At 44.2% G+C, this 23,411-nt stretch overlaps 1 protein-coding gene across 2 annotated transcripts in view; it reads left to right on the top strand.

Moving 5' to 3' along the window:
* The first annotated feature begins 526 nt into the window (after nucleotides 1-526).
* IFT43 (intraflagellar transport 43) overlaps nucleotides 527-23,411 on the top strand; it is a 44,279-nt gene continuing 21,394 nt past the window's right edge. Inside the window, exons 1-4 of one of the 2 annotated variants that reach the window (XM_032112935.1) lie at nucleotides 538-600; nucleotides 951-1,040; nucleotides 6,851-6,880; nucleotides 16,214-16,281. In XM_032112935.1, the coding sequence (XP_031968826.1) occupies nucleotides 547-600; nucleotides 951-1,040; nucleotides 6,851-6,880; nucleotides 16,214-16,281 (242 nt within the window). In that variant the 5' untranslated portion in view covers nucleotides 538-546. Of the gene's footprint in view, nucleotides 601-950; nucleotides 1,041-6,850; nucleotides 6,881-16,213; nucleotides 16,282-23,411 lie in introns of both variants that reach the window. The other variant, XM_032112936.1, reaches the window with a different exon arrangement.

Raw genomic sequence — 23,411 nt, 5'->3', positions numbered from 1 at the left:
ATTTGATCCTTGGCACTGCCTCCACCGTGGGCTCAGGGGACCCGCAGCTCCATCTGGAAAGCTGCGTTAGAGAGCCAGGGAGAACTGGGAAGAGCATCAGAAGCCATCAGGAGACTTTAGCAAAAGCCTTTATCAGGAGACAAATCTGTAAGGCTAGGATTATCTGCCTTAGTGGGAACTTAAAAAGTGTCTTCGGCAAAAAGCTGGAGAAGGCAGAGCGTCAGGCTGTTCCCGGCCTGCCCCACCGCGGGTGGAATCAGAAAGGGCTAACAGAGTACCCGCATGAGGTGTTGCACCACTGGTGTCACCCTTAGGCCAAGGTTTTAAGACTGCTGGGGGGTGGATATATCAGTGGCTGCCAGGCGCCGAGTGCTCGACTCGGCCACCCAGCCCCCGGCGGGCGGGTGGCCGGGCGGTGCAGGGCTGCCGGTCGAGCCCGGCGGGGGCCGAGCCCGGCGGGGGCCGAGCCCGGCGGGGGCCGTGCCCGCGGTTGCCGGGGCGGCGGGGCGGGCTGTCTGCCGGAAGCACCGGCGGCCGCGGCGGCGGATGGAGGCTGAGCCGGAGCGAGCGGAGGCGCCGCGGCGGGGCGGCGTCGCCGGGGTGAGCGGGCCCGGGCCCAGCCTCTGCGAGCGGGGGCTCCGGGGCCTTGAGCCGCGGTCCGTTCGCGGCCCGGGGCGGGTGCGGGGCCGGCGGCCCGGCTGCTGTGCGGCGGAAGGGCCGAGCAGAGGGCCGCCGGTGGGGCCGAGCAGCTCGGCCGGGGCGGGCCGGCAGGCGGCTGCAGGGCTCACACCTGCGGCAAGGGATGCCTCTGCGCTGTGAGGGCACCGCGCCTCGCTGCGGGGCGGGGCGCGACGGCAGAGCCGTGCCTTGCGTTCTGCCGCCTGCAGTGAAACAGCTTTTGTCAGTAACTGTGTGTCCTCTGCTCCTTCCTGTTTCCCCCTGTACTACAGGTAATAAAGATGGGCCGTCGAGCCCGCCGAGACCTCTTTGGAGATGAAAATCTCAGCAGGAAGAATTCTCCGTCTGCTTCTCTTGGAGAGGTGGGTGTCCTGTCAGGATGACTTGTCTGTTATCCTGCTGGTGTCTCCAGTGGAGAATTATTAATTTCTTCTGAGATTCCTTCCTGCATGGTGTGTTCTGCGCTTTGAATTTTGTCCTTAGATTTGGGACTCGTGACTGCCCTGTCCCTTTCCTGGTGTTGCCCTTTGTATAATAGTTTCCACACAGGGTCCTATCTAGGGCTATGGCTTCTCATGTGTCAAGTATGGGAAGTAGTATCATACAGGACTGGGGCCTGTCCCTCCTGTTCATGCATATCTTCCTGATATTTTAATTCCTAGAATTAAAATATGAGCAGGCACATAATTTTGTGACCAGTTTTGCCACCATCTATGGTAGCAAGTCAGAGTACAGGTAAACGGATGCCTTACTTTTGTGCTTTGCTTTGCTAGAGCCAGAGTATCTGACATGGTCTCTATCAAGTTTGTGTAGTGAGGCTCTTTTTCCTTTCCTCTGTGCACAGCTACAAAGGTCATGCTAGGAGCCAGCTTTGCAGCATCTGAGACTTTTCCTTGTGGGTAATAATGTGCAAACTCAGCTCCCACTTGTCTTTGGAGGAAAACTTTGGTTCAGAGGCTGTTCTATCAGTACATCTTCAAATGGTAGAAGGGGGTCAGGAACCCCTCTTTCTCAGGAGAGTGAGGCAACATCCTCAAGATTCCAGAAATAGATCTGAACTGTTTCAATTCATTTTTTTTGTTTAGTGTTGCAGAATGCTGAAATTCTTCCTGGAAGCTTGCTCTTGGATGCTAGCATGGCTTCTCCACAGGCACCTCCTGCTAGAAGGAGCATCTCTCAAGAAATTACATACCAGTTTTGCTCCCTGACACATACCAGATGGATAAACGGGTCATCAGACTTTGCTTGTTGACAGTGATATTTGCTTAAATGAGGTGATGCTTAACTTTTTGCAATGCCAGTCAATGGTCTCCAGCATACCATATTCTTAGCTTCTTTAAACTGGAAACACATTCTGCTCTGCTGGCCACCCTGGCACCAACTCTGCTTCAGGCTACTCTGTTCAGAGCCCTGGGACCTTTTGTCTTGGAGTGAGTACTCCCTGATTCTCTGTGCAGTGACAAAGCTTTCCTATTACACTGAGTAGCTGTGTCCCAGACATCTTTGCCAACATGGTTGGGGGGCAATTTTTCCTTTGATGCCCTGCAATGCTGTTGAAAAATAGCACTGCTACAGCTTAGCTTACCATAACACCTCATAGAGCAGGCTTTTTTTCTGGAGAAAGTGTGCTCTTTTCTTTTGATAGGCATGACGGAGAATCATCTCCCACCTATGCATTCACCCCTCGGGTATGCTGTAAGCATTCAGGATGGATTCTGTGAGGCAATGTGCAGAAGACACAATTTAAGAAATAAAAGTAACTGTGGACCTCATAGGTAAAGAAAGTCTTAAAGAAACCAGGTGGTTTAAGGGCATGTAATCATTAGCTGGCCTCCAGATTAGGGTGGCTTGCTGTCAGATTGTTCTCTTGCTGGAACTGGCCATCCTAGTTCATGGGCAGATTCCCTGGTTTTAAAGAGACCAGGGCATTTTGTAGAGGTACAACTGATGGACTGTAACTTACTGCAGGTGTGCTTGTGCTTAGTGCTCACATCGCAGCCATTACAACAGCTGGGAAGAGATCACAGGGGCTCCAGGCCTTGGGCAACCCTGAAGAAGACTAAGGAATATTTACAGTGTTCTGTTTGAAAGCAGTGAGCTTTTCAGCAGCAGAAGGGTGAGGACTTCCACGCCTTACAACATTCAAATATGTTAGTACTGGGTCTTAACCACCAGAAAGAATAGTTTGTGTCAATAGTCTCCCTTCAGACAGATATTTGTTGTTAAATGTTTGTGTTAATCGAAAACCTTGGAGCTACTGGAAGAAAGACAAAATCCACTATAAATAACCCTCAGCCTTTTCCTTTGCTCCAAAATTGGAGGCTTTTTATACATGACCATATTTGTTACCAAAGTGATCATTTAACAGAATCAATATTGTTTTGTCCATCACCCTAGACTGGCAATCACCATTTACTTTTCTGGAAGCTTGGCCTTGGCTTGCTGTTAAGTGTTGGGGTCAGCTGTTAAAATGAATGTCTCATTCAGCCATCTAGTCACCTTGAAACTTTTGTAAGAAATCTTCCCAAAAGAAATGCAAAATTAAAAAAAACCCAGTCCTTTTTTTATTTTTTTCCTGGAATTGGCAGTAGTGGAGTAGACCCTGTGTAATTAATTTCAGCATAGAAGGTTTTATTCTTACTACTAATGTTGAAGACAAAGATGTTTGTCTTAAACCTTTGCCATATTCAGACCCCTCATATGCAGTTTCACATTCAGGTTGGTGATTTGGCTTCAGAGGTTCCTCAGAGTTTTAAAACTGGTTTAATTCACCTTTACTCTTTTTTAATTTTTTTTTTTTTAAATCCCATGCCAATCCACCCAGTTTCCACCCATTGCAAATTTCTGGTATGAGCATACCATTTGTGCTATTGTTCTGGTCTTTTCATGACATGGAGAAGCATCCAGGAAGTGTTTTCCAGTCAGAGCAGCTTGCTTGAAGGAAGCAAAAAGTACCTCTCTATCCATGTTTCAATATTTGGGCTTATTACAAGGAAATTCACTTAGAGGGGTGAACAATTAATGTAATTAAAAAAATCTTTGTTTCGAAGTCAATAGGCAAATCATCTGACTTGGAGCATAGATCTTATCAGGTTACTGCTGCTCTCTGCTTGGCCTGGGCTCTCTCTTCCAAAAGAGACTCCAGTTGCTCTATACAACAAATGTGTTGTTAAAACCCCCTTCCCCAGGGCATAGTTGTAATGTCTTGTGCCTTGTAGCCTAATATAGTTCCCCCAACCTCTATGAAAACACTATGATTAGTATTTTTTCAGCGCCTGTTGTGTGTATGTGTCTCCCACAAGAATATTCTTAACTACAGCAGCAAATCTGTAATTCCTCTGCCCAAATCTCTATTTGATAATTCCCATTCTGTGTGGAAGTACCTGCATTATCTTCGGATGTAGAAGGGGCTTGTGAAAGGTCACAAAGCTCACACTCTGCCATCTGACATGCAGAGCATTCCTGCCTTTTCAGAAGTACAAGTACTGACAAACAACACTGCAGCTGTGTGTTATTTCACCAGGCAAGAAGGAACATGATTATTTGCTGTAATTGGTGCAGTCGGCACCCTCCTGCAGCAAGGGCTGTGCGTGTTCAGAGCTCCTTGGCAATTCGGCAGGCGCTTCTTGGGCACCCAGGGGAATATGCTGTAAGTGGGAATTCCTAGAGATAAATCTGCTTGCTGCATGCCAGAACTCCACATTTCAAACATTTCATAGGGGTAATTTATCTCTTTTTCCATTGAGAGGCCTTTCCCATCCCCTGGCTTGATGTGGTACACTTACTCATCTTGATGCTATCAAGTTTCTGACAGAATGGGAGAAACTCAAGCTAGTCATGTTATTTGTATAATGGGAGGGACAGATCATATAATGAGATCTGTTAAAGATCTTTGCTATCCCATCCTAACAGGACTTCTGGACACTTTCATAGAATAAAAGTCAAACCTTTTTCCTGGCTCTAACATCACTGCACCCAACAGCCTGAATGCTGGCTTGATGACATCCATCAGAAGAAGCTGTTTGGCCAGGTTTGGAGCTCTTGATGAGATTGATTTGGAAAGCTGAGTGGAAAAGCCTTTTTAAAAAATGTATGAGCAGATTTTTCCTTTCCTGTTTCTTCTCTCAGGACGAGCGAACTATTTGCTGTTCTGTAAGAAATCTGTATGCAAAAATATTTTACTGTTACCCTACTTCCACAGTCTATTTTCTCTTTATCCTACAGTGATGTGATTCCCTTGGGACGTTGTCCAAGAGTTCCCTGGTTTCTGCCTCTTACATTCTCAGTATGATTTTGCCAGTGTGTCTCTGGCAACACTCTGTAGATCCTTTGAGTGGAGACTGCTTTGCTAGGCAATGGTCAGCCTAAAGGATGAAGGTTTTCCCTATTTTGAGAGTACTTCCACACAGGTAGGACAAAATGGCTTTATATCAGGGCGTGCCCAAAAATCAAGTTCCTTGCTGGTTCTCTCCACCATATTTTACCACAGCTTGGAGAAAGGCTCTGTGCTTTCACATGTGAAAGTATGTTCTTCTCTTGTTGTCCTAGCTGGTATTCGTAAGCTTGCTTATGTAGTTGTGGTCCTTGGGTGGTAGTTAAAAAGCATTTCTTGCTGTAAAAAATACCTTATTCAGCAGAGATCCATGTAGACAGACAAAAACTTGGGCCCCCTCCGCTGCATATTGGAAGGATGTTCCCACAGGTGAATTTTGCAAAACAGCTATCTGGACTTCCACCACCCAGTTTACAAACACTCCTGGCAGTGATTCTTTAGGCTGACATCCAGGCATTGTTTAAATACGCCTCCATTACCTAACCCAAATGAATTAAAAAAAAAAAAAATGCTGAGGGTGAAACCCACGTGGAAGATTGCTCCAAGAAGTGGTTATTTAAATGTTTTCCCAACATGTGTTGCCCAGCTGGATTTTCTTCCATGCTAGTGCAAGTCTTGTACCACTTGGGCTCTGTACATCCAGAGAATCTTAGGTCATGTTGGACCCCACAGAAGCCTTTCTGCTTTTGGCTGTGGGAACAAGCAGGCCCCTGGCTGACAGATACACACTTCCAACAGATTTTTACCAGTTGGGCAGATCTGGTTTCATTTGTGCTGCTCATTGGTATGGACATTTTTGTACCTCAGCTGCCCTAATCTGCATGTAGGCTCCCTCTGCTCTTGTCATAGATCATAAGACCAAATGACAGCAAAGACACAAAATGAACTCAGATACCAAACTGCTTCCATCAGAGATATATGCAATTTATGAATCACATGGCTTCTGTGTTCTATGGGAGAGATGATGCAGTCCAGAAGAAAAGTCAGGTGGGTTAGTGGAGTGTTTCCAGCCATCCTATGCACACTCCTGGTATAGGGTCATAGGTCAATCTTGGATACTCTAAATTCTCCCTCTGAGCTATTCTGAACACTGTGATTTCTAGAATAGCATAGAGATTATTGGGTTCTTAATTGCCCCCTTGCATTTGGTGCCTAACAGCCCTGGTTGTTGCCACTGCTGGTGCTGACAGTCTGCTCATCTAAAAGGCTCTTGACCAGTTTGCAACTTCCACAGTGACTAACAGGCTGATTTCTTGAGTTACTTATCTACCCCACAACCAAGCTGCTCCCTTATACTACAGTGTTAGCTAAAGATCATCTGCTGAAGCTAACACTGTTGTCAGCTTTGCCTATCTTATGCTAACTGCTACAGCTTTTGCTCTCGGGGAGAATCTGAGGTTGCCTTGAGAAACAGTAGCTTCTGAAAAAAGGGCTGTAGCCTGCTACAGTGTATAACCCCTGGTATGACTGGTCCAGCATCAATTCTGGTCTCTGGCATGGCTGCAGTGACTCTCCATATGAATCTTTCTAGCATCCTACACACCTGAATAATTTGGGTTTTATCATGCTATAGGGAGAATGAACTAAGTCTGTATCTTCTTGCTCACATTTTTTTTTTTTTCTTCTTCAAGTTGCATATACACAGTTGGTATATGCATAAATGACTGGATATAAAATGTTACAATGGTGGGAACAACTTTGTGCTTTGTCAAGTGAATAAGGTTGCAAAGCATGTGCTGCAGGACGGCCATAAATGTCAATCTTCAAGCTATTTTGTGCAAGCTTCCATAGTGCTTCCTTTTAACTTCTTTCTCTCCTTTTCCCTCCTGACCCTTCTAGGATGAAGACTCTCAGGAAAAAGTTGACCATGTAAGACTAGAGGCTTTCTAGGTAGATGCTGGCTCCTCTGAAGGGGACTAGTAGGATTAACCTGTTATGTGTCTGGAGACTACCTTAAGAAGGTACTCTAGTATTGGAGAATAATATAAAGTTTGCTTCGGATGCAGTGCCTTTCCTGCATCCTCTGTTTCTGTTGCTGACAGGTTTTTAATTATCTTTGTAACAGCTGCTCTTATCAGCTGCTGCATCTTGTTTTGAGGTCACAGACGTGTATGTGGCCACTGGAAAGATGCTCTATTTTCATTTAGAAGTCAGGGCAGCAATTAGCTAATAGAGTACAAAACCTGACTGAACCTAGATTGCTGTCCAGTATGGTTAGCTTGCTCTTGTAACAGTTGTCTTCAGGGATGATGAACTCTTGCTGCTTCTCCAGAGGAGAAGGCCAGCCAGTAGTAACAAGGACATGTGCCTTTGCATTTTCTATAAGTCTTTTTATTGCACCAGCACTGAATGCCAGGATCTGTATTAATAGGATGTCATAGTGCTTCTTACCAGGCTCCTATTACACATAGAGAAGAAATACACATATCCTTTCTGATCCTGTAGCAAAACTAAAATACATCTCAGCATTCATTTAGCGTTAGAAACCAGGATGATCCCATTCAGAACAACTTGAGAACTTCTACCTGTTTCTATTGAAGTGTTTGGGCTAATTGCCTTGCACTTTTCCTAACCATGGAATTGGTGTTGCCCAGTTTTTCCTGCCTAGAGTTGCTGTCTGTATATGTAAGACAATTAAAACACCCTCTCCTGTGCTCTTAATTCCTTCTGCTGAAGGACCACTCCCGTACTGGTAGCATAGTAGATTCATCTGTGAAATTTAAAGCCCAGAAAAGAAACCCGTATCACCCATCTCATTAATTCTAGCCTCAGAAGGATATGCTCATCACAAGGAGTACAGACTATTCAGATTAACTCAGTTTTCTCTTGGTAGTGCAAGAGATGATATTGTAAAAAAGATCCACTGGGTTTATTTGGCAGGGATGGATGGTTCAGGACTATGCCCAGAGCACTTTTCCATTTATCAGGCAAAGAGACCTCCCACTGATGGGTATAGTTTTGGGGACTGGTTGCCTAATAGAAATTTTTACTGATAATTGATCTAATCTTCCCCCCCTGCCTCGCTGGAACCAGTCCTTACAGTCATTTCTCTGGAACTAATTCCACCTCCATACAGTGCCCTGAATCATTGATTCCCAAGGTCTGCTGTTGAGTGCTGACTGGTCACATGCCACAGGCGCCTTCTTGCTTCTGGCTGCTAAATTTCATTAAAATAACTATACTGATGTGACTCTTCCACATGAACAATTGTTGCTTCAGGGATGTTATGCAATGGTGCCTGGCAAGGAGATTTTACTTATTATTAGGGGATCCCTGCTTTGAAAACCCTCTTGTTTGGGTAATTCCTGTCCTTTATTCAGGCTTATGCTCTTAAGCATCACAGTCACACTTTATAGTATTTTTCCATTTGTAAAAGTCTGTAAATGGTATAAAATGGTTAACTGAGTGTTCAGAAATCTGACTGATCAGTAGGCTGCTTGTAACTTAATACTACTGTATGCTTACAAACTTCTCTAAATTGTATCATAAGTCTCTTCCAAATCAATTGTTAGTGGAACTTTATAATATAAAGTGTGATTCAAATCTTATTGTGGTATATCCCTCCCTTAGTCATTGCCTGGCCAAGCTGAAATACTTGGCTTCTTGAATCATTTGTCCGAAGTTGGCCCCTTCGTCCCCCTGATGCCTCATATAACCCTTCTCTGAACTCCCTTTGGGCTTTGCTGAGTGTTACAATCTGAACTCTTCCTGGATTTGGTCCCTTTCCTCTTGCGGTGCTGAAGATAACTTTGTAGCTGCCTGAATGCTAACAAACAGCCCCGTCTGGGTTGTCGATGTGAACATACCTACTGAAGTCCTGCCCTCCAGCCATCTGCCCCCTCTGAAATTTGTTTTGCATCCTTTGGCAAACCACTCATCTTGCATCTGAATTTTTGCCAGCTGAATCACTCATTTGGCTGCACCTTCCAAGACTGCCTGGGATATTTAGCCAAAGGCTGTAAGGCTGATCAATGGTATAATAAAGGGTGTATCCTAATATTTCAGTTAATTTGCAGAGGTAGAATAAGCAGGAGTATGACTGTGGTTGTGAGCCAAGATTTTGCTGGGTTCTTTTCCTGGCTTTGCCATGGATTTGCTTTAGGGCCTTGGAGAAGTCCTTCCACTAGTTTTCTTTAGTCCCTAACTGAAAGAAAAGCTAGAGCTTTATGCAGAAGCACTGTGGATATTCCCTAAATAGACCCACAGGGGGATTTAGATGCCTTATCCTCATAATAAAATCCATATCCTGTACTGGGTGCCTGCATAATATGTAGATAATCTCAGTATGGGCTGGTGGATCTATTGGGATGGTAAAGAGTGGTGGGGAATGGCAATGTGTCTGAAAGCCTGTCCTTCTGTGGAGTTCTGGCCCCATTCTGAGAGTTCTGGGGGCACATGTCCTTGCACTACGAATGAGAGACCCTGATCCCCATCCTGTGTTTTCTAGCCTTCAGAAGTGGAGCTGGGCTTTTCCTTGCCTTCAGAGACCTCCAGGTCCTGAATTAGCAGATGTTCATTTCAGTGTTGGAACCTCATGCTTTAGACAAAGAGATTAAACCGGCCATCTCCTTTCTAAGCTGGGAAACGCTGATGCTATTGTCCTCTTCCTTCTCTGAGAAAGATGTAGCAAGTAATGTTTTCCACCTCTGTAGAGAATATTATATATAATGACAAGGCTATGAGCTGTTCTGAGACTGAGAAGGTTCTCAATCCTTTCTCCTGAAGCTGTTCTGCTTTGCAAATGGAGCCAAAAGAATTTTGGTACTGTAGGGAAGGACTTTCTAACTGAAGGTAACAACATTTGAGTGGGAAGACATTTGTTCAGCTGGGAGACTATGAATGAGTCCAGCTGGGACCTCATCCTCTAGTTGTGCTTTGGTAGACATGCCATAGGTAGTCTCAAGGTCCTTCATGGACTAAAACCAGGGACAGCACCTGATTCCTGACCCTTATACAGGTGGATGCTGGCCTCTGTGGCTCTATATCACTTGGTGTTTGAGTGACAATACGCTTTAAGGCAACAATTGGAAGGAGGATTTGAAGATCTGACCTTTCCAGAGGGGGCATTGAAGTCCTTTTGTAGTTCTAGTTGCCAGTGCTTTTAAAACATTTGGGTGGGAAAATGGGCTGTTGCATTTTAGGTTAAGACAACATGTCAGGAACAATTGTTCTCATTGAATGTTTGTTGGAAGAGCAACTATAAAAAAAAATATAAGTACCTGAAATATAAAGCCAATAGTGTTCTTACACTGCTAGGTCACCCAGTTGGGTGGGGTTGTTTGAGTGAGTGTACTTGCATCCTAAAATACAGTGCAGAATGATGTGGAGATCCCCTGGTGAGAAGCAACTCGCACTCTACCTGGGGAGGTACCAGCTTGGTTACCAGAAGTACCTGAAACAAGACAATTTCCAGACTTGAGCTGACTCACATGGATCCTGCTTGCAGGTGTGTCTGCACCTGTGGTGTAGACATGGCCTGGGGCTTGATATGATCAGGGCCTTTAATCAGAGCGGTATTTTCCTGACCCAGTTCTTACCCTTGCACCGTGGTTGGCACCCAGCTCCAAACTATCATTCCATTGTCTGGTCTGGATCTGTGCAGCAGCCACCCCCCAAGTGCTCTCCCCAACATTCCCTGAAACTTAGAAACATGCAAGTGAGGAACCCAGCACCAGCTGTACTCAGCTGAGTGTTGATCAGGAGACCTTATTTGTGTAAAAATAATCACAATGGTTTGGGCACTGTCCTTCCACTCTGGTTTAGAGAGTTCATGACCTAATAAGTCATAATTGTAATGCAGTCAGTTATAGTAATTTCTATATCTACAATTTGCACTGCAATAAGATCTAGAGAGTGTTGGTGTATGGCCGGAACAAAAATTTCCTATTGCCAAAGACCTTACAGTCTGACTGCAATATTTTTCTCTAGCATCCTGTTCTCCCCTGTGATCTTCAGCTTGTAGAGGAGCCTTCATCAGGGGTAGCTGCATTTTCTGTATGGCACATTGCCAGGGTTTTGCGTTCTTAGGCATGCAGTTGGGAGTAGGGTGGACTGGCAGTAGATAGCTCTTGAAGCAATTGGCATTTCTGAAAACCTGGGAGGGTTCTCTGAGGCAGAATTTCCTGTAGCTATTGCACATTGTGAATGCCCTCCCATTTACGTGTTCGTCCTGGGCTGAGAATTTGTCCCTCCATGTCCCAGAGCTGTCATCTGTTTTGATTCTTGCATTATGCTAATAAACACCCTCCACCAAAAGGATCCAGCATCCAAGCAAGCACTGGGTTTTTTACCTACTTCCACTTTACAGGGTTTGCGTCTTTTTTTTCCCAGAAGTCTTCTGGTTGCTTGTAGAAATGCTGGACTCTCAGCCTGTTCCTGGGGACCTCTCATCTGGAAGTTGGCCAGATTCTCCAGGAGGAATCTGAGAAATGCAGCTGAACTTTTGTTCCCTAATTAGGCCAACTTCCCCAGTGTGAGCCCCAGCACTGCATGGCCTGGAGCTCCCCAAGGCCTTGCGCAGCCTCTCTCCCGTGCACCCCGACTGGCTGACCGGCAGGGCAGTTATTTTCAGCTTTCTGAGCTTATCTCCTTGCCTTTTGATGACATCTTCTGAAACAGCTTTTCTAGTCAGCCATGTTTCCCAGCCTTTCTAGTAATATCCTGCCTGTTTGTCTACCTTGAGGTGGATTAGGGACAATCTCATAGAAAGAAATTTATTAAAAGCTTTTCCTTTTCCACACATTTATTTCATACTCTGGTGCTCCTGGACCCACCTCAAGGCAACAAAAGAACTGTAGGAGGTGGGAAGGTGGATGGGAAAATGTCTGACCATATGTAGCATAAAGTAGTAGCAAACTGTTTGAGAAATGTTCGTGTCTAGGAGGGCTGGAGGGGCACTTCCCTATAACTATGGGTTGTGAGAGGATTCTACCTGATGACCCCTTGTTCAGAGAATCAGATTGTTGTGTGCTGATTCACTGTTTTCCTGCAGGGGAGAGCAGTAACTCCTGAGACAGGTTAAGGTGCCAAATGCTGCAAAGGTGACAGCTTTCCTCACAGATGCACATCAGCTGACAAATAGCTGGTCACTGTTTTAGGAGATCAATTCTTGATAGCTGGTTAACAATATGAACTGCTCCTTTACCTGCTGTGATAGATGGCAGAGAGTATTTGAAGCCCCCCAGGAACTTTTTCTGTCTCAATAACACTTTCTCTAGTAAAGTCAGTGACTGTGAGAGGGACAGTTTGTGGATGAAATGCAAATCCAGTATTTTCTGCTAGGTATTTAAGACATGCAGAAGCCCTTGGAGGGTATTCATTAAAATCAGAGAGCCAGCAGAGATGGGTTATTCTTTGCAAAAAGCCCAGGCTTGCACAGATCTTGGAATTGATGTGTTTTTGATATCATACGTGCTCTGAGATGAGTATAGGTTGTTTTATGTGGCTGTTTAGGAGCAGTGGGGCTATTTGACTAACAGCTCCTTAATTGGCAACAATCAAAACTAATTCATCAGGCCTGGTTGTGGAGATTGGCTTTTCCTCAGTCAGGGGAGCCTCTGGCACCTTGCTGGAGAGGAGAATCCTTGAGACTGCCCATACTTCTTTCTTTCCACTCCATGGGCAATACTGGACAAAAACAAGACACCAGCATACTGTGGAAAATCTCACCGTGTTTGTATATTGGAAAATATACATACCTATAGATCCTACGTATTTTAGGAGAAATATGACATGATAGAAGAATTGTGTGTCCTCTGTTGCACACTGTCAATGTCATTTGAGTCCCTGCATCCCTGCACAGAGTGCTCAGTGTTTCAAAGGAGTTGTCATGTTGATGAAGTTAAATTAATCCGTATTTCCAGACCCACCTGAGAATCTGAGGGACTTAACATGCCCATGATCTACCTCTCTTGTGGTAGGTCCTAAAAGAAACTTTGCTGGACCTTCAGGATTCAGAGAGACACAGGGTAGTTGCTTCCATGAGGGAAGCAACATCCAGCTGGCACATTCAGAACTGCAGATGTGATCTGACAAGTAGCCTGGAAATTTCTGCTTTAATGGGGAAGCCAAATTAGAACTCTGCGTCTGTCTGATAAGAAAGGGCCTGAAAAACTATAAAGAAGAAGGTAGAGTTTCTACTTTAATGAAAGAGAGATGGAATTCAGGCCAGTCATTTTTCAAAGGAGGAGATAAAATACTGATTATGGATGTAGTATCAAAGTGTTGGTATGGGAGGTGGCCTAAGAAATACTGGAAAAATGCCATCACAAAAATGGCGAGCTGAATTTTTGAGAAAAAAAACCCAACAAAACCCCAAAAAACTCAGACCATGGCAATTTTCCTTGAAAAAGGGGCAATCTGCAGAAACTCAAGTAGAGGAGATCTTCTGGAGATAAATAACAGACAAAACCAAAGTGGAAAGGCAAACACAGCAAGTAAGTGATTAGTTAATGTTGTGAAAGAGACTGAGCAGCAAGGGCTGAGAGACAACACTTGTCAGGAGCTGGTGGAATCTCAGTGTTTTGAACACTAAACGGTTTGGATATATAGCTTTGCATTTGGGAACATACATATGAATCTTGCCTAAGGTATAACAGTAGGTACGAACAAGTTCTGATCATTTAAATCCCCCAGTCTTTTTCACCAAAAAGGCATATTTAGGAGCACATTTGCTGCATTACAGAATGACTGTGCACTCTGTTTGTGCTCTGATCCTTCTGGTGTTGACATTCATCCCACTTTCTGCCTCGAGCTCTTGCTTGCAGCTGCAAAGTACCTACCTGTCACCATATTATGGCAATACATGACATTGCATTCTCAATTGTAAATTATGCTGAGGTTTTGGAAATGTGAAAGTATATGAAAGTAAGTTTATTTACTTGACAAAAGTGTATGTGGCATGTGACCTTATTACAGCACTTTGCAGGCAACTAACAAAGAAAAGCTATTTCTCCTCAGCTGACAGTTAACATTGCCTTTCCTGTTGCTAATGCTCCTGTAGGCAATTCAGAAAGAATTACCTGATTTATTGCAAGAGGAATAAAAGACCTGTAGGGGTATATGAGATGTTTGTCAGGGTCTCACAGACATTCAGGGTTGCCCTGTGTGTATGATCAATGGGAACACGTTATAACATTGGCAAGACATTGGAATCAAACCTCTACATGTCCTGGAGTCATGCCCTGTGCAAAGACTGGGGCAGTCATTGTCATCACCCTCTTATCTGGTGTGCCCCACTTGAGTTATCTTTGATCTGAAGGCTAGTTTTGATGATGAGTAAATTAAATTGCAGGTGCACTGAAATGCCCTAGAGATGGTGCATTTTCCCTCAGCCTTATGGCCCAGGCTCTTTGGTGTCATTTGTGTATCTCCATGCACCTTTCTGAGGAGTTGTGAGGCTGTGTGTTAGAAACATGGCTCGCTGGCTCTCAGAGGGATACTGTGAGGGGAAAGGGGGTTGTTTGTGTGGGAAGGAGTGTGTTTTTGAGTTAGGGGTGTGTGTAATGGGAATAGGCATGTTTATGTGGGCATGCACACCCATATGTGGTGTGTGTTCCCGCATTTTCCTGGGCTCTGGGTGTGTCCAGATCAACTGAATTCAAAATGCTCCTTTTTTGGCACTGTAGCCTCTTTGGTTTGGCATCTTAAGAATCTGGGGGGATCATTTAAAGATCAGAAAACTCCATTCACTTGGGCCCCTGAAGGCTTCACATTCTGTGACATGGTCATTCCAGTCGACTGAGCTCTGTCCCCTACGGATGAGCCCATATAAGGAGGCTGTTTCCTGCATTTCACGCTCCCTGCCTGTCCCTCTGCCCTCCTGTGCTCCCTTTGCCGAAGAAAGTTGGTATTTTGGGACTGCAGCTCCTGCCTCATTCCTGCTCCCTGTTTATTTTTGGAGGATGACTATTTTTGCTCCTATCAGGGAGCTATGCAGGGTCATGCCCCCTCCCTGCAGCAGGCAGAGGCTGCCCCTGGCAGGGTCTCTTAATTTCCCACACTCACAAACAATGCTTCTACTTCAAGAAATAAACATGGGAGACCCCTACCATCAGGGGTTAGCTCGACCCTGTCCTCATCTGTGGCAAGAGGTGATTTGCCTTTAGCTCAGGGTTGACCCCACCACACATGCAAGGTCCTCTCTGAAGTCAAAACTCCTCAGGAGTCATCCCACTCATTCACTTTCTTAATAAAAGCTGTGGAATCCACCTGTCCCTCCGCAATTCCTTTGCAGTTACCATTTTTTCTCTGTTTTGGGACAGCTTTTACCCAATCATTCTTTCTCATGATGGTCCATTCACATGTCCCTGTAATCCATCTTTCCTCACTGGGCACCATCAACTGGGAGCCATGTAAACTGGGTTCATCTTGCCTCTGCTTTCATCATTGCCTGCCATGCAGAACACTGGAGGCCGTGCTGTACAAAGTGCCTCAGGCTGGGGGAACCAAGCCCAAAACTGTAACTGGCAACAGGTAGCTTCCAAATAGTGGGAATTCATTGCCCTGTTTGAAAATTCCCATCATAAGCCCCAAGCTGAATTCCCATTTTCTCTTGCCATGTGGCAGAGTGTCACACAAGACAATGCAAGAAAATAGCAGGGGATGTCTTTAAGCTCCAGATGAACTTCCCCTTTAGATTTCAGTGGTGGCAGTGGTGGGATTCATCCCAAGTAACTCTGGAAGTGTTTGGGTATGGCTCACTGTATCTGAACTTGGCATCTATCCTCCTATTCTAAGCAGTGGACAAAAGCAGACTTCTTAGGAACAATTCCTCATCTAAAACAAGATGTCTAAAACATGCTGTCTCGTACCCTAGGAAAGACATAATGTGATACCTCCCACTGATATGTGGGCAACAGTGATGAACAAGTTCCCAGTGAACCCTATTTTGCCAGGAGAACACATCCTCTGTGGCTCAGTCTGCTGCTGTACTGTGTGTCCTCAAAAAGTCAAAGGCACACAGACCTGAAATTTGTCAAGATACTGATTAGGGTGATGCATCTTTTGTTTACAGACATGCTTAAAAACCTGTCCTGTAGTTTATGTCTTCCTTTTATTTTATGAATAAACAGCATTTTAAATACTACCTCTCCATTATTTGGTAAAGTGTTATACATTAGTGTATGTGGACCTGGTGTCTCAATTGGCTTGACTTTGCCTTGACTGGAGCTGTCTGTAACATGTCTCTTCTCTTTATTAAAGGTCCCACCACCTAAACCACCACGCCGGCAAGGAGGCTGGGCAGATGATCCTGTTCTGGCACCTACCAAGTGAGTCCTCACCTCTTTTCTTATTAAGAGGGACTTAGGTGTGCTATAAAGAAACATCACTAGTTGGACTTTGCTGTCACAGACATTGGAACAGTTTTCCTGGTTCTTTTAGATGGTCTCTGTTTCCAATACCAATGTAACTTGTTCAAGCCATTTGAAGTATTGCTCTTGCTTGGTTCCATTGGCTAACTGACTTGGCGAGGCTTAGAACTGTGTACATGTCCCTGATTGCCAGAGGCAGTGTATTCCTTACCTGGTACGGTGCCTGGAAGGAGTCAGGAACATAATAAGCATGTTAAATGCAGGAGCTAAGGATGGGGGGATTTGACTGGTTCCGTCCTTTCCAGGAGAGTGACACATGACAGCACCACACTGACAAGAGTGCAATGAACACATCAGGATTTAGTGATCAGCCTTGACAGTAAAGGTGAAATTTGTCAATGTTTATGTGTGTATGGGGTTATGGTATAATGGAGATGGATGGAGATGGTCAGCAAGAAGAGGTGGGAGAAAAAAGTATACAAATTGTACAACGTATGTTGAGAAGCCTGGTGCTTATGAAGGACACGTAAGACAAAGGAAATATCTGGACATGGTAATAGAATAGGTATGAAAATTAAAGGACAGTTCAGACTGGGAGGACATTACTTGCTTTCAAATATTTGTGGTTTTCCAAGCTGAGAAATATCTGCTGATGCTGTATTTCGTATTCACAGAGCTGAACGGCTCAGCCATGGAGTGGTGTGAGATTGCTTGTGTACTTAAAGGCCTATAATAAAAGTATATATGTCTTAATATATACTTTGGAGGACTCTGATTTATGAAAAGTTATGTATTTTCTGAAACTGAGAATGCGTGAGGACATCCAGAAACCTGTTATACAGTCAGTATTTCTTGGGAGGGGAGAAAGGTGGTCTGTATTCTGGGTTAGCCTTTCTGGAAAACAGAACTTTTCTGGGAAAATTAGCACTCTATTTGTCTCTGAAAAAGAGTCTGGAAATCTGGAGATTGGAATAAAGATCTCAGCCTGAACTCCTGTTGCTCTCCAGTTTAACCAAGATAATGGTTATTTTTCATAGGCTGGCTGCAGCTAGAAATTGCCATTGCAAAGATGCATCCACCTCAGGGTATTAAAAAGTGCCACCAATGATACTGGATCTTTGTGGGACCAAGCAGAAGCTTTATGGAAATGTGACAGCAGACAAGGAGGTTGAATTTAATTGTTTAGGAAAAATAAGTTACATAGTTGTTGGTTAGGTGAAGGACTGGAGGTAATACATATGCAGGGCTGTGCCTAATGTGCCCTGAAGGACATTGAACAGGTTCCTAATGTAACAGCACTGTGCCACGTGCTACTTTACCATGTTTTCCATTGTTTGACATTAGCTTTATCCTATAGATTTGCAGCAGTAGCTGTAGGTGGTGCTTCCCCAGCATCTCAACTGCACGGGTTACAAGGCATTGTAGGAGTCTGGAGTAAAGGCTTATGTGACATTGGATGCAGTTCAGCTGGAGAAGCAGAACAGAACACGTAGGGTTGCAGACCTTTCTGCCTCTGAGAATCTGCACATGGGGACATGAGACCAAGATGTGCCCCTTGGTCAATCATGCATGTGATATGTCATACCTGACAGTGTTCATTTGTATTAAGGGTTTTTGGAATAAATTTTATGAAGAAGTTTGCTCTGACTTTCTCCAGTCATATGAGGTACAAGGATTTTGTGCAACTAGTTTCCCTGTCTTTTCTTTTGTTCAGCTCTGTATTCTCCCCAAGCTGATCTCTCTTCTTCTCTGCCTTAAAAAAGTCTGAGATGCTGGCCTGTAGGGCTTTCTTTGTGACATATCCCAGGGTAAAGCCTCCATGTGAAAAGTCTGAGTCATCGACTGATGTCATACCAGTGTTGCTGTAGCTTTGTTGTTTCTGTTTTCTCAGGCTCTATCTCCCCACAGCTTTTCAACCAATTCGACTCAGTTTGGAACCCCATCAAGTTAACTTGCTCCAAATTCACTAGTGTAGATGGAGTTAGAATAACATGCTTCTGTTGATATATCTGATTTAGGTTTAAACCCTTTTTTGCCAGTGTAACTGAACCTACACTTGGGAATTGTTCTGTTAGAAGTAATTTGATTTTCAGAACTGACAATGTTAAAATCTGATTTTTTTTCCTTTCACTTAGAAAGGAAGGATGAGCAGAGTGGCTACAGTGACATTTTCTGTGTTGTGTAAATATATTGTGGGTCAGATGGGATACTGTGCAATGATCTTGTAGCTATTCATGTGTTATTCTTTCTCCATTTGAAGTCAGCTTTTAGTTCTGTTTCTGACAGATTCAGTCAGTTACAACTGCACATATGTTGCTTTTCCTGCAGGGATACTTTTCTGCTTAATTTCTAGTTCACAGTCTTATCAGTATGAAATGATCACTTGAAACTGTTCTTTTTATTTCCATTTGGCACATATTAGAGTAGAATTTAGTTTGTAACCTGTTTTTCTACCTTTGTGCTCTCTTTTAGTCCCTTATCTGCCCAGCTCATGTCATGCTTATGTAAACTTGTAAATATTCTCACCATCTTGCTGATTATTTCCATCAGAATGCTGCTCTCCCAGATTGTTGCACGATAGGAAGAGAAGGAGGACTCTTAAAGTTTTCCAACCTAAATTATATTTTAAATTAATTAGCATGGATGGTGTGTGAGATACAGTATTTTATCATGAGCTCCCATAGCATTTACAAGTATCAGATATTTAAATTGCTGAGAACTATCAAAATTATCTCTTTTGCTCAAGTTTTCAAAAGTCAAATGTGGGAAGGTTACTTTGCACTCCCAGTAGTCTTGTAGAAGAGCTGTCATCTCTAGGAGTCCCATTTTGTAAATCTGGGTAAGATGAGGACCACTGGTAAGTGTCTGAGTAAACCCCCAGGCTGGTCCTTTGCAAACAGCAAATAAATGGTGCAAAGTAGTGACAGAAAATTCATTTTTCCATACTACCAGGGCCATCTGTACCTGAATCTACTGTATCTAGTTAAACATGTACTCAGAAGAATCATTCTGTGAGAAGAGGCGGTCTCATTGCTGCCCCAGCAACATTCTAGCCCCAGTATTAGCAGAAAGGGGACCAGCCAAGAACCTGGGCAGCCACTTGGGTCCCAGTAGCCTGCTGAGATAAATAACAGTAATTACAGCTGGGTTTTGCTACAGAAGCAGCTCTCTAACCACTGGATGGAGCCCAAGTGCTGTTCTGAAAGCTGTGCTGATGTCCCTAATGACATCAGTGCTGACAATCGTGACAAGCAAAGCAGAGGTTTGCTGTCAGGTTATCTCATGCATCAAAAGGAAGACACACGAAGTGCCTGCCAGTGGGGAAAAGAAAAGGGAACTCAGTTTTGTATATTGGTGAAGATTTGAGAAAGCAGGGATGCTTCCATGATTCATTTAATTCCAACATCCTCTGATCTCATCTCTCTGACTTTCCTGATAGAATTTCTTCCAGTTTCCTCTCTAGCAGTATCTTAATTTCTTTGCTTCTTGGGACTCAGTTTACTTGGGTGCTTGATCCATTTGGTCTTGCAATGAGCCCTGTAAAATTCCTACAGCTCTGGGCAGCAGCTAGGGTCATTGAGGAATAAACACAGCTTGCTTCAGGTGGCCCTGCAAGCAAACACTGAAAGTGTTGCTTTCAGTAGGAAAGTCCCTTCCAGTGCCTGCACATGTACTTCGTTTCTTCTACATGGATCATGGCAGTTTAGCAACAGGTGCTTCAGCTACAACTGCAATTTCCCCTTTCTGACTGATAGGCCACACAGAGTTGGGATAATCAAAACTTGTTTAGGAAAATGACCATGCTGAAGTATTTTGGAACAGAAGTGGTACAGTGGTACAGAGTCTAGGAATGCATTTGGCAAGAAGGTGAATATTAAGTGCCTCTAGGAAGGAAGGGGATGCAGTCGGGGTGACCTTTAAAACAGGGCAATTCAGCCTCTGTGTAGATACCATTTAAGGCTCTGAAGGATGGGCAGTGGTTCCTCCCTGGAGCTGGAGGAAAGTTATTTAAGAGATTAAGGAGCTTTATGATTCAAGGTCTCTAGAGATAAGTAGAGTTAAAAACCTCCTGTTTCAAAAATATGGGCTTAAACTATCCTGTATTCTCTCTATAAGAAATGACCCCTGAGAGTGCCTGGTTTTAGAACCTCTAGCAATCCCCGTCTTGCAGCTGGGAGTAGTAAAGTGCTCATGAATTTCTCTATCTGGCACAGTGGGGGAAAGCTTGTGTCATTGCTTCTGTCCTCTACTCCCAATCCAGCAGTGTTGAGGTGAGTCTCAGTCTGGGCTTTCCTGTGACACTGCCACGTTAGGAGCAGAGCCAGACTCCCGGCTGCATGGGAGACGTCAGCCTCACTCTGCAGCTTGCAGCCATCTGCGGATGTCCTCAGTGAAGTGAAGAGTATAGGCAGAGAGGATCAAGGCTGCCAAGTGAGGGGGCACAACTTAGAAGGAGAAGAAAGAAAAGGAAGTCTGATTAAGTTTTGTCTTGAAGTGTCTGTTTTTGGGTTTGTCCCTGCATTGATCTGCAAGGGAATGAGGCAAGTAATGGCCCCTTGGGGACCTTCAGGACTTTCCTCTCAATGTCAGCCGTCATTTTCAATCACCCTCTCCCTCCCAGCCATTAATTTTGGCCCAGGATCATGGGGACTTGTCCATCTATCACTCCTAATTGACACTAAATGATCTGTCAGTTTATTGATGAACGGCAGGAGTGGAATTGTCACAATATATTTTACTTTCTAACAACTCCTCCTGACAATTTTACCTTGTCCATCTCACTCTCTTCACATAAATCTCCATTGGCCTCTCATTCCTTCTCTTGGGCTGATCTGGTGCCAGCCACCTCCACGCCATCAGCACGCATCAAGGACATCAAGATGGCGGTAAGCTGCAATGTGCAGGCCCAGGGTGGATTTTTTCCTCTCTCTCCCTGCCCCCTCCTCTTTTTCTTTCCTTTTTTTTTTTTTTTTAAATAGGCTGGATGTTCCAGGAATGCTAACAAGCTCCTGTCCTCTTGTCCCTTCATGTCATTGCTGGGGTGAGCTCTCCTTGGTGTTTCTGTTTAGACTCAGTAAAGATAACTGGCAGAAAAAGAAAAGTCCCTAAAAGACAGAAGAGTCACCTGAGAATCTCAGTGCCCTGGCTGTGACAGGGGATTTTTAGTCCTTTTAAACCTGCTTAGTGGGACTTGCAAGAATTTCCTGCAAGGGGAAAATGTTAGACTTATGTCCATTTCTGTCTTTGCAGTGCTCAGAAGAGCCTGGAAAAAGAGTTTTGCTTCTTCTTTTTCCTTCCCCCCCCCTTTTTTTTTCTTTTCAGTATTTTTTGCCATTTTTTTCTCTTTTTTTTCCTTTTTTTTTTTTTTTTTTCTTAATTTTAACCTAGATTTCTGTTTATTTTTTCCCAGTTAGTGAAGTTTTCTTTGACTTCTTTTTCTGGAAAGGTACCGGGCAATGGAAGGTCTAGTAGGATTGCAGCTTCTTGCTCCCCTAGAAATAAAGCCTGCATGAAAAAAACAGAACAGCAGTGTGGCATTTTTGGTAGCAGTCCATGTAAGCTGCTGAAGTGGCAGAGTATTCTCAGGGCGAAGTCTCTTTGACCTTTTTTTTTTTTTTTTAATTGAGAACAAAGCATTTTTCTTCCTTATTTCTCTGCATCTCCAAGAAATTTCACAGCAAATTTAGGGGATGCTATTATTGCTGTCCCAAATATTTCTATTTTAAAATAGCAAAACCTTCTTGAAGAACACATGCAACTTTCAACCCTTTTGTATCTGTCATAGCCAAGGCTAAAAGCTTGTCTGGCCATTGTAGGTCACCTCTATATTGGCTGTGAAGTCTAGTTTAATGCAGTTTACCTGTTGAAATGGACCTGACATGACCTGATCTACTTGCTTGGCCCTATTTCCCCCTCCCCCAGCCCCCTTCCCCATATAACCCCTCTACTATTCTCAAATTCTTAATGCAAGTTCTTAAAGTACCGTCTTTCAGAAGCTGTTGCTCTCAGATGACAGAACAAGATACCATTCAGTAATAGACACCTAATTCTAATATTTTTCATATAAATGTTTTCAGTGAGGCCAGTCACGAGTGAAAGGTCTTTGAACCTTGTAATCATGGAATTGTTCTCTATTGTGAGGTTTGAAAAAAACCCAAACAAGCTTAAATACACTTCCTGTCTCCTTTAGCAGTCAGTTCTTTCCTGTAACCATGAGGATCCAGAAGTGTGCTTTTTTCTTTAAAAGGCAGCTGAAATGCTCCTGTAACCTCAAGAGTCATTTGGTGTGAGAGTTGGGCTTTGTGCTTACTGGAGGCCAAGAACGTGATCACTTGGATAGGAGCCCCTGTTCTCAGGGACCAAAGATGTGTGGTGGATACCTCTAGAAACTGCAGCACTGTTTTCTGTTTTCCCACACAGCAGGAATTTGTGTTGAGTGTTGTTGTTTTTTCTGTTGCTCAGTGGGAGCTCTGAACAGCTCTGCCGGTCAGCTCTCTACCAGTGAGCGAGAGGGGGAACCCTGGGAACATCTGCTTCAGGGATGATGCAGTGAGTAGGCTGAGGTTCAGTGATCCTTGGGAACGCTCTCTGTCAGCTTGTTCTTTTGTGCCAGCTCCTAAAGTCCTGCTTGCCAGAGCTTTCCTCCTTTGTTGTTTCTGTTAAGTAAGCCCACATATTAGGACTTGAGGAGAAACAAAAACACTTCAGCTGGAGATTGATTAAGTGCCTCACAAGTCCATTTCAGCTGGCGCTGGCTAGCAGCAGTGTCTGTCAGATCCTATCTCACAGAGCATGCCTGCTCATTGCTGCATCCATCCTCATCCAGAGTCATGCTCTGGGGCAGTGTGTTCAGCATGCAGTCTGGCAAACACAGGGGCCAGAAGGTGGATGGTAGGACCATTACAGTTTAAAAAATGTGTGTCTGCCCAAAACCCTGTTGTGGTGATACAGCTGGCCATGCATTCCAGGGCTAGGAAGTGGAGGGCTATGAGGTGACATCCTGTGACAAAAATAAAGGCTCATAGCATGCTGAAATCAATGGCAAAACTTGCCTCGATTGTAGGAGATGTGAAGATTAAACTCCGTAA

The sequence above is a fragment of the Corvus moneduloides genome, chromosome 6, assembly GCF_009650955.1.
Source record: "Corvus moneduloides isolate bCorMon1 chromosome 6, bCorMon1.pri, whole genome shotgun sequence".
In the NCBI taxonomy this organism is placed as follows: domain Eukaryota; kingdom Metazoa; phylum Chordata; class Aves; order Passeriformes; family Corvidae; genus Corvus; species Corvus moneduloides.
Note: the sequence above shows the minus strand (reverse complement) of the source record. Positions and strands in the feature narration are given on the sequence as shown.